Below are 11,829 nucleotides of genomic sequence, written 5' to 3'. Positions count from 1 at the left end.
TAGGGGGCCATATTTGAATTTACGAAAAAAATGGGGCCATAAAGGAAGCTGGTCACAAAGTAGGGGGCCATATAGGAATTAACTCAATCAAATATAATGACATAAACGAAATAAAACCAAGTGTAAGAATACAATAACTCCTAGCGGATTATATCCTATTTATTTCTCTCTTAGAACCAGCGATTTTTTTGCCAAAAAGAAAAGAAACCAATGATTTCAATACCTACACCCAAGGTATACTAGCAAAAATGTTGGAATATTGCTTGGACGACGAAACCCAACTAATTGTTAAATCGTGCTCTAGACTAGTGCCATCAATTAGTGAATTAGTTTAACAATATTATTTACGCATAACTCTAGAACAGTGTGGTGTACAGGGGCGGAGCCAGGATTTAAAACTATACAGGACTAGCCTAAAATTTTTATAACTATATTTTTTCTTACGATAAATATATATTTGGCGAAAATAACATGTAAAGCCAATTTTTGGTGTCAAAGTACAATTTTGTAACATTATTGTCACAAACCATATATGAGAAGTAATATCATACCTATTAAGAATGCGAAGTTCGTCCGTTGCAATTATATCCCATACTTTGTCCAAAAGACTACCTATCAAAATAAACATTTCGCAAAATATCATATATTAAGAATTTATCTATACAATGCAATAGTTCATTGAATTATAAAGTGCACAAAAGAGTAAATAAGATCAAAGTAATATTTTCATTTCATTGTGTACATAGTACCACATTTAGCATATAACAAAAGAGGGTATATAGCAAAAAACAAAAGATGTACAAAACATCGAAAATCAAAATGACATGTAACTATACTACTTGAGTTGAGCCCTACGATCCTTCAACTTATAGAATTCATCAATTATTGAATCAGAATCGATTGTTTCGGCTATTTCCTTCTCGATGTGTATAATCATGCAGTCTCTTAGGAAATCATCCTCCATTTTGCTACGAAGTGTTGTTTTGACAAGCTTCATGGCTGAAAATGCTCTCTCAGTAGTCGCCGTAGAAACTGGTAAAGTTAACACCAAACAAATCAATCTATAAACCAGACAATAAGACTTCGACATTCTTGTTTCAACCAATTTCTTGCACAACTCTGACATCGTAGTTAAATTTTGAAATTCCGGATGGTGAAGCACATCATGCTCATAATGTGACAATTGGCATCTCAAACCATTTATATCTTGGTTACTAAAATCTTCTGGATAATACTTTTCAGCAAGAAGGCAAATATCATCGATCTTAAACGACCTAAAAGCATCTGTAGGATCCAAGGTTGAACTAAGTATAAGAAGTTCGATTGTTTCATCAGTAAACCTTGTATTCAGCTCCTCTAACTGAAAATCGATGGCGACATTAAATAAATCTATATGGTAATGATGTGCCAATGTGATATTGTCTTGTTGCCGACAAGAACGAAGTGAACCAACTACATAAGGATCACTCATATCCGGTATTATCACATCATTCTTATTACAAAATGCTTCTACTTGTTCTATGAAAGCATCCCAACCATCTTGTCTCAACTCCTTAAGAAGTGATTTTGTACTTTTTACAAGTCTCATTGCATTGACAATATCTTGAGATTTTTTCTGAAGAGCTTGACAAAGCAAATCAGTGATCTCCATAATCTTACACATCAAGTGCAATATAAAAACGAATTGAAACGTTTCACCGCAATGAACAAACCCTCGGCTTCTCCACATAAAGTACGAGTTGGTGCGGTTTTCATTAAATTTCTAAGAACTCCACACGTTGCACTAAACATATCGATCAAACTCTTCACGGAACTTAAGTGGGAGCTCCAACGAGTAGCCCCCGGTCGTTGCAAGTTGCATATTTGGTTTAACCCTTTGCCCGTCTCAAGCTCATCATCTTCTAACAAACTCGCAATTTCATTAACTCGAAAAGATTTTAATTCATCTTGCCTTAAAGGTGAAGCACAAAGAAAATTGACGGTGGCATTCAATGTTGAATAAAATCGATAAATAGCATTTACGTCTTTACATGCTCCAACTAGTGCTAGTTGTAGTCTATGGGCAAAGCAATGCACATAGTATGCATAAGGACAATCTTTAAGAAATAATGCTTGCAATTCATTAAAAGCTCCACGCATATTGCTAGCACCATCATACCCTTGACCTCGCATATTTTCCGTATGGAGGTCGTTACGGATAAAGACATTAGTTATTGCTTGCTTGAGAGTCAAAGAGGCGGTATTTTTCACATGTAAAATATCAAAAAATCGTTCTTTGATAGATCCACCATCATCAACAAATCGCAAGACAATACCCATTTTCTCCTTGTGTGATTCATCTTGTGCTTCGTCGACAAGAATGCAAAACTTTGATGATCCAACTTCTTCTCGAATCTTGTTTCTTACTTTGTTAGCAAGGATTGATAATATTTCCTTTTGAATTGTAGGAGATGTATATTTAGCATTTTGTGGAGCATTTTCTAAGACAACTTGTTGAATTTCATCATTGTTCTTAGCCAAAAGTTTTACCAACTTAATGAAATTGCCACGATTCGACGAATTTGTAGATTCATCATGCCCCCTAAATGCACTTGTTTGATAGGCAAGATATCGTAAACAATCAATAGACGCGTTGAGTCTTCGCCGATTTTTCTTCACTAGTTCCTTCGATTGTACATTAATCATCTTATCAATATGTCTAGACGTCCAACCTAAATCTTGACAAGCTTTTACGGCCAACATGTGTTGAGAATTATGATCTCCCATATGTGTTAGGAATGCACATTTTTTTCCATCTTTGACACTCTTCCATCTTCTAAATCCTTGATCCGTAAATGATGTACGTTTTGGAGGATTTGTTTCAAAGATAAAACATGGAAAACAATAGGCCGCATCTTTTGTAGGAGAATACTCAAGCCAAGGAAATAAGGTATACCAAGAATCTTGAAATCTTCGGGATTGCTTTCCAAACTTTGTTGTTGGGTAGTCTTTAAGGATAGGTTGATAAGGTCCCGCATTAAGATATGCACGTCGAAGTTCATCTTGTTTGTTAATAGGATGTTTCCAAATTTGAAGGCGCAATCCCGGATCACGTATAAAAGATGTAGCATCAACTTCTTCTTCTAAAACATTCAAAGAAGGTTGTCCATCTTCTACTAAATTTTCAATGTTAGATATAGAAGGTGGAGGTTCTAAATCTTTTTTGTTGTTTTCTCTTGTTGAAGTAAAAAACGAATATAGAGTTTTTTTCCTTCGTTTGGGTACTTGAGCATCTTCGGACATTTTAGCCTAAAGTTAGATCAACATGAAAACAAAACAAATTTAGATGAATTCTTACTCTCTAAAGTTACAAAAAGATCATGAATCTTATTAGCTAAGTCTTGTCTAAAATTCATATACCCCCTAAACTCATAAAGACCTAAAGTTACAATCAAAATTTCACCCAAATCATCTAAACTAGTAGCTCAATTTATCAACACCATTAACCCTAACAATAAAGTAATGGACAATGAATTAATGAAACTCAATTATCCACCTAAAAATCAAAATCAATAACCAAATAGAAATAGTAATACCTAAAAAAAAACCTTTGGGTAATCCCACCAATTCACCATTGCTAGTTGTACTTATCCTTGTCATAAATCAAGTAATCAACCTCTCAATAACTCAAGACCTTTAGCAACAGAACTGTTTGTTTTACCTTCACAACTAAAACAACTTTAGTAATGGTTTTCTAATTCTAAATATATCGGATTTCGTCTTCGGCAAACATTTCATGATGATTATTTCGAGAGATGCATATAGACAAACAAACATATAGAAGTCATATTACTTCATTTTCATTAATCAGAGAAAGTAGAGGACTTATTTTGTTCCAAATCTCTCTAACTAGGAACCAAAACTTTCCCATTCTCTAACCTTATTATAGCTCTTACCACATCTTATTTGTCTATATGCATAAAAGAATTACTAACAGAAACATCAATAGATATACCAAATAAGAACAAGTAATGAATGAATCATGAATTTTGCAAAATGAAAAAGATTGAAAATGGGGGGAAAAGATTATCATCATCATATCATAACATACCTTGAGTTGAGATGAGTGGGGACTGAATTAGGGGAAAAGATTATCAAAATTAAAGATTATCATCATCATTGATTTCACGAGCAAACCCTCTCTCGGTTAAGATTTCAGTTCGTAAACCCTTTCTCTCTCTAGTTCTTCTCAGACGAGATAAGAGTGAAAAAAATATCCCTGGCTGTTTTACTAAAATAACCCTCCCTCTTCATAAAAATAACCGAACTACCCCTGGTTGCAGCCAGGGGTAGTCTCTACGTGCATCCGCCCTTGGTGGTGTAGATGTGGTCTTGGGTCTATCTTGTCCTTCAATGAATTGGCTCATTCGGAAAGCTTGAACTCCTACAACAGTTCTCTTTAACAATGAGACTTACTAAATTATGGAGTATTATTTTAGGTCAACTCTGCTTTGGCCCCTAATTTGTGACTAACTGGTTGATTTGACTTCCATAAGTTTCTAGGCTTCCTGTTTGGTCCACGTAAGTGTTTGAGTTTCTTGTTTGGGCCCCATACTCTGTCTAAACCTTCCAATACTACTCTCATGACATTTCTGTAATATCTTTGTCTCATTTTGTTTACCTCGCCCTTCTCTATATTCTGCCTCACCATCTTCGACATAAAAGGTAGCTGGAGAAGGTCGCATGCCGTGATTTTTTTCTACGATCTTCAAATTTTGGCCGCAGCTTTAGGGAATAAAGAAAAATCTCGGGTGGAATAAAATCTCTAGGGAATCCATGTTTCTTTGTAAAATCTCCAGGGCATATGTTACTATGGGGAATATTGAAAAAAATTTACAATTTACAAAAACAACTTTAAGTAAAAAAAAATTAAGGTTTTTATTTTAAATCATTTCCCCCTCTTTCTTCTGCTCCGAAAAAAACTCATCCATCCCATCTCCTACATAACTACTAGCCATACTTTTTGCTCTTCCTTCTTCATCACTTTTCTTACTCATCTTCCTCAAATCTTCAACCCCTACTACCGTTACTTCTTTAAAATCCGAAACAAAATTAGAGAGATCAAGAAGAAAAAAACATTCTAAACCCTAGAAATCATCAAACAAAATCTCTTGAAACTCTTATTCTATCTTTCATGGGGCGTCCAAAGCAAGTTTTTTCATCCATTGATCCTCCCCAAAAGAGGTAAACACATTCTAAACCCTAGAAATCAGTTAATTTTGAGCCCTAAAATACATTTTTGATCACTTCTAAACATACTAGGTTTGTTTTCCATGTTTTGAGGATTTAGTAATTAAAAGAAAACAAAGCATTGGAGAAGAAGATGAACAAAAAAGAAGAAACACTTGGAATGAGTTTATGATTTAGATCCCTAGAAAGATTTTGTTCAAGTTTATAAATATGTAATTATTTGCATCAAATTTCAAATAAAGAGAGTGTTTCAGAGGAAGTAGAAAGAGAAACAAGATGTTTTTTAGGAAGGGAATGAAGGAGATGTCCTTCGACCAAAGATGCAATGCGAGCAATTTGTCGGATAGGACAATTGATGAAGAAGATCATCAAGTACGGATGATTTAGTGGTCGTAGTGTTTAGCTAGAAATCAACTACGATCGTCGAATCACGAAGTGATTCGCGGCTAACTTCGTCCGGATCCTACATCAGGTTACACCAAAGAGCGTCGACTTGACCAGAAGATATGACTAGAGGGATGAGACATATATACATGGGTTAGACTCATAAATGTGTCCAAAAATCCTAAAACAAGTTTGGGCAAAGATAGTGCAAAAGGCCCGAATAAAGGGATTTTAGGTCGGGCACCTAAAAGAGACTTTTGGACCCATTATATAGGTCGGCCAAGCTTGGCTGGCCAGCTTCTAAGGTCCGGCATGATCTTCCCTTTTAAGGCACGCTTTGGCCGGCCATATTAGGGTTACACAAGAAATAGAAACTAGTTTCTATTTTTGTGAAATCCTAAATCTTATTCAAAAGGAACTTTTTGAGAAACCCTATTAGGGACGGACTCTAACTTAGGGTTCTATATAATTTCTCTTAAAAGTTGAATAAGTTGTGGAAATTTCTCAAGAAACTTTCTAACTCTACAACTTCAAGTAGAGAGAGAAAGAGAGAAAAATCTCAACTATCTATCTAGTCTAAAGAAGAAGGTTCTTCGTCTAACCACCATTAGAGTTCTAGCTGAAAACAAGTGGGGGATCAAGTTGATCATTCAGTGTCTCAAGTAAAGGAGCTACAATTGGAGCTCTTGGTCTTCACATTCGATTGGAAAGGTTCGAGGGAAACTTAGCAATTAAGGTAATCTCTAAACTAACTTAGTTACATTATTAGCTTATGCATGATATCTTAGGGATGCTAGTTTTAGACATATTAGATGTCTGAGATTCCGCTAACAACACTATGAAACACCAAAACCCGGCAGTGGCGTCAGAGCCTCTTGCACGTACCTAATTTTGGCTAAGTTTCAAACCAATCTATGATTGTTTAGCTAGATAGATAAATCTAAAAGTTTTTTAGACACCAATTTGTTTAGTTTTGAATGTGATATAAAGTTATTCAAGTTTATCTCAAAGTTGATAATTGAAAAGAATTTTCAAAAGATTCGATTTTGATTGATTTCGGTTTTGAAAAGTTTTTTAAAAAAATGATTTTCATTGATTTTAGAAGTTGTTTGAAAGTCAAATTTGGGAGTTTAGAAGTATTCCAAAAGTTTGGAACAACAGCTTTGGAAGCAAAAGAAAAAAAAAATGAAGTTTTAGAAGTTTCCAAAACTTAGAAGTTATTGTGCACACGACCAGAGACGCGACCAGGGACACGTCCCAGCCCTTATGGGCCAGAACAAGTTTGTCCCATGGCCGAGCCATCATTGGCCCGTTCCATCATTGGCCCGTTCCAATGCATGGCCTTGGCCTTGGTTGAGACAAGTCCATGGGTTTGGGCAAAGATGGTCTCGGGCCTTCGCCAAGGCTTGTCCCGGGCCATTTCGAGATAGGTCTCGGGTTACAGGCTAAGAATTTTCGGGTCTTGACCAGAATGGGAGTTTTTCCATTTAAAGTCCAATTTTTCTCCCGGTTCCACCCAAATTTTACCGAAATTATTATGGCCTACCGGAAGACCCACAACGGGTTAAAATTGATTTTGGAAATCATTAAAAGTTGAACCGATTTTTTCCGTAACTGATTTGTGCCCTCTTCTTAAAATTGATTTTGAAAATCATTAGAGATAAAACCGAAACGCACCATTAGTCGAATTCTTCGAATATAGGAATATTAGTAATTAACAAAAGAAATTGAAGGAAGCGACCTTGATTAATCGATAATAAGCAAATTTTTACCGGATTAGATCCGTTGCAAACTGAATTGTTACCTTAGACAAAGTATGAGAGTCATACAAAGGTCTAAAGCATAAGGTATATTCTCGGAATAATCTAGACTGGTAAATTGAGTGAGTAAAGGAGTTTACGGGAGAGACTCAAATTTACAAACTTTTGTTATCGGAAATAAACACGTTGTTTATTTCGTCGTCGTCTAACTTTGGTTTGTCAGATACGTTATCTGATGAATGAAATCCTATTAAGTGAACTTGGAATTGTTACATTATCATCTCGCTGGTCCAGGTCATTGCATAGACAACAATGAATTATGAAGACTATCAAGTGAGATCGACAAAATAGCATTGTTGCATGGGCTATGTGAATAGGGTATTTAGGTCGACTACGTGGGTGTATTATTGGGAATATACACTAGATAACCCACAAATGAGAGGACATAAAGAGTGATGAACGTCAAAACCTCTCATTGACAAAGTTGGAGGGATTCCTCAAAACATGAGTACTTCACTCATCTTATGTAAGGAATGTCTGACTTTAGTTTCGTTAAACGTCGCACCGTAAAAGGAAGTTATAAAGACGGAAACTGAGTGGGAGTACAAGAATAGATTGTGTCATCCTAATTAAATTAAGAAAAGTATCTCGAGGCCACTTGATGAGTAGCAACTGAAAATACGTGGTCACGCTCAAATGGATTAAGTGATTAATCATTAGGATTGACAGTTGTGCTCGGGATCAAGAAAGTCTAAAAGATGTGACGTATCAGATGGAATACAAATTGACACGAGAATCGAGCATTGCACTTATTCTAAGTACAAGCGGGAGGCTGAAGGAGATGCCCTTCGACCAAAGATGCAATGCGAACAATTTGTCGAATATGACAATTGATCAAAAATATCACCAAGTCTGAATGGTTTAGGGATCGTAGTGTTTAGCTATAAGCCAACTACAATCGTCGTCGAATCACGAAGCGATTCGCGGCTAACTTCATCTGGATCCTACATCGGGTTACACCAAAGAGTGTCGACTTGATCAGGAGATATGACTAGAAGGATGAGACATATATACATGGGTTTGACTCGTAAATATGTCCAAAAAGGCCTAAAAGAAGTTTGGGCAAAGATTGTACAAAAGACCCGAATAAAGGGATTCTGGGTCGGGCACCTAAAAGGGACTTTTGGGCCATTATAGGGGTAGGCCAAGCTTGGCCGACCAGCCTATAGAGGTCGGCCAGATCTGACCTTTTAGGGCATGCTTTGGCCGGTCATATTAGGGTTACACAAAAAATAGAAACTAGTTTCTATTTTTGTGAAAACCCTAAATCTTATTCAAAGGGAATTAACTTTTTAGAAAACCTAATTAGGCTTGGACTCTAACTTAGGATTCTATATAATGTCTCTTAAGAGTTGAATAAGGTTTGGAAATTTCTCAAGAAACTTTCGAACTCTACAACATCAAGTAGAGAAAGAAAGAGAGAAAAATCCCAACTATCTATCTAGTCTAGAGAAGAAGGCGTTCTTCGTCTAACCGCCATTGGAGTTCTAGCTAACAACAAGGTTGGAGATCAAGTTTATCATTCGGGTGTCTCAAGTGGAGGAGCTCAATTGGAGCTCTTGGTCTTCACATTTGGTTGAAAAGGTTAGAACCTAATTTAACAATTAAGGTAATCTCTAAACTAACTTAGTTACATTATTAGCTTGTCCATGAGATCCTAGGGATACTAGTGTTAGACATATTAGATGTTTGAGATTCCGCTAACAACACTATGAGACACCATAACCCAACAGAGAAAATGGAGATTTTTAAGTGGAGAGAAAAACAATTGAAAAAAAAAATCTAAAATTTTATTTACAGACATGTCATAAAGGTAAATTTGGGACATCTGACAAAAGTCGGAGTCAAAACGAACTAGTGGACACATATGGGGCCAAATCAAACTACCGGACGCAATTGGATCCTAAAAAACCAGTTGGTCACAAATTGGGGGCCAAAACAGAATTAACCACATGCATGGTGACACTTCAGGCAAGTTGTTCATCTTTTTAATACTTAGAAGCTAAGAAGGAATACAACTAATTGATGTCAGTATCCTAATCAACTTGGGTTAAACACAGTTACATGGCCAAGAGTTCTCTTTTCACTCTACCATCATCGGCTGGCCGTTCACAAATTTCCGGTGACTGATTAACAATTTTTCTAAAATTTTGGTGGCACAGATTTAGAATGGATATAATAACAAATGGGGAGGGGTTATAAGTTGCAATAATCAGAAAAGGCTACAATATGAGAAGGGAGACTTTTATATCACCTACCATCCTTTCGTCACGTTTATAGACCATCGTCTTATTAGTAACTTTCTATCTAAAAGCAACATTTCAAATCATACCATCACTTTATCCCACTTCTAGTTGCCTTTTGTAGCATGAAGATGATACTTTCAACAAAGATAAAGAAGAAGATGACACTAATGAGACAATTAGACAAACATACTTATACCATATAACGTAGCACACTCCTGCCCGTTTTGCCCTAGTTGGCTATATTGCTATTCTATGGGTAACATTACAAATTAGAAGAACTCAAGCAATGAGTTTGACTTTAAATTTGGTATTTTCAGTTTGAGTTAAGAGCATCTTCGATGGCTTGTCATTTCACCGAATTTTATGGAATGACACTAGTTGGGTTTCTATATCGGAAACCCTTCGTCTTCACGAAGGGCTTCAAGATCTGGAAACCCACGTTTTCACGAAGGGGTTTCTGTCTGGAAGCCCTTCGTGAGTGAAGGGTTTCCAGATCGGAAACCCTTCATTAACGAGAGGGTTTTCCACCTGGAGACCCTCCTTCGTGACGACGAAGGGTTTCCAGACCGAAAATCCTCATGGACGAAGGGTTTTCGATCTGGAAACCCTCATGGACGAAGGGTTTCTGATCTGGAAACCCTTCGGTCGACCTTGTTCCCTTCGCCGAAATTTCTGCCGACGAAGGGGAGCGTAGAGAGAGAGAGATTGAGGGAAAAGAAATGAGGAAGAAGAGAGAGAAAGGAAGAAGAAGAGAGAGAAAGGAAGAAGAAGAGAGAGAAAGGAAGAAGAAGAGAGAGAAAGGAAGAAGAAGAGGAGAGAGAAAGGAAGAAAGGTGAGGTGGAGAGGAGTTGGTGTGATGGAGGAGAGATAAGGTGAAGTGGAGGAGAAAGAAAGAGGTGATGTGGTTTTTATGCCTTTATCTTTTTTTTCAAAAATAATTTCATTTTGGCCTTTTGGAGCCTTTATTTTTGCTGGTGAGATTTTAACGAGCAATGGTCAGAGATGTTCTAATAGAGGTATACTATTAGTATGTGATACTATCATCTTCGTTTTGTAAAAAGTCATAGGTGAACAATATGGATAAATCTAAAGACACAAAGTTTAGACTGAATCTCAGTATATTAGAAGAAATCCCAATGTACAATTATGGGGCATGCCAACAAGATTATTAGTCTTTGATGACCCTTTCTTTTGGTAAAGGTGTTGGAAGAAATTCCAACATATGTGGGCTCACATATGTATAGACATGTGTATGGCTATCTCAGTAAATTGTCAAGTCGTAAAGTGGTCTAATATGGATTGACTTGACCAGTAGGTATCAAAGTGTCATGGAATAAACGTGTAGAGACCATTAAGTGATTTCTAATTTGATGAGGGGTCAAATTAGAAATAAGTTTATAAATAGGGGTTATGGTCCCCATTTGGGCTTCTTCCCTAATCTCTATATTTTGGTTAAGTGTGAAATCCCTTCATCACAAGAGAGGTTCTAAAGGAAGAAGAACTAAGTGAAAGATCAACCCTACCCAACCATCTTCAAGCTAAGGATCAAAGTACGCTTCCGTGATTAAGTTTAATCTCTTTGAATCTTGTGGAGAGCATGTCTAGTTTATATTATACGTGGCACATTACATGGTGGTTTTGTATTTGACTATATGCATGTATAAGGTTAAATATTCTAACAAAAGGTTCATGATATCTCAGTAAAATGGTATGTTTTTTTAATTGCAAAGTAATAGTAAAGTTTGTGAAGCTAGTTTTAGTCTGGGAAGGTGGTGACATAAGTAATCTTTGGACTTAGGAGATTAGAATTTGAATTTCATTGACAAAAGAAAGATGAAATTTTGATCACTCATGGTCACCATAATTATAACACCAAAACCAAACATAGTTATACCTTATAAAAGCAACTAGTGGAGTTTCCAAATAGGTCCCAAGATAGAAAGCTTCTGATGACTTCATCAAACTTGTTGGGACCCTACCCACCACCCATGTTATAGTAGGCCATCCAGCCATGTCACCACCACTTCACTGTCTACATCCACATAGACAAGGTCAAGATGGAGATGAACGGTTATAATTTTAGGCTGTCACGTCCAACCGTTAAGAATATTCAATCTTGTTTAGGTTATAGAGATATGGTCAAAGATTGT

The 11,829-nt window shown here is 36.4% G+C and overlaps 1 protein-coding gene across 3 annotated transcripts; it reads right to left on the bottom strand.

Annotated features, from left to right (window-relative positions):
- Nucleotides 1-527: 527 nt before the first annotated feature.
- Nucleotides 528-4,217, bottom strand: LOC147538825 (uncharacterized). Of its 3 annotated transcripts, XM_086642625.1 has the most exons (3): nucleotides 4,091-4,217; nucleotides 3,576-3,700; nucleotides 628-3,288 (listed from the first exon to the last, which is right to left on the bottom strand). In XM_086642625.1, exon 3 carries the CDS (start codon nucleotides 3,280-3,282, stop codon nucleotides 1,663-1,665), a length of 1,620 nt encoding a protein of 539 aa, XP_086498751.1. In that variant the 5' UTR covers nucleotides 3,283-3,288; nucleotides 3,576-3,700; nucleotides 4,091-4,217; the 3' UTR covers nucleotides 628-1,662. The 3 variants fall into 3 exon arrangements, 2 of the variants coding, with proteins under 2 accessions (XP_086498751.1, XP_086498750.1); XR_015225849.1 differs by lacking the exons at nucleotides 628-3,288; nucleotides 3,576-3,700 and adding an exon at nucleotides 528-612; XM_086642624.1 differs by lacking the exon at nucleotides 3,576-3,700.
- Nucleotides 4,218-11,829: the final 7,612 nt, after the last annotated feature.

The sequence above is a fragment of the Eschscholzia californica genome, unplaced genomic scaffold (assembly GCF_041429995.1).
Source record: "Eschscholzia californica isolate CP2 unplaced genomic scaffold, dmEscCali1.0.p SCAF_5, whole genome shotgun sequence".
Lineage (NCBI taxonomy): Eukaryota > Viridiplantae > Streptophyta > Magnoliopsida > Ranunculales > Papaveraceae > Eschscholzia > Eschscholzia californica.
This window is presented reverse-complemented; position numbering and strand designations above follow the sequence as displayed.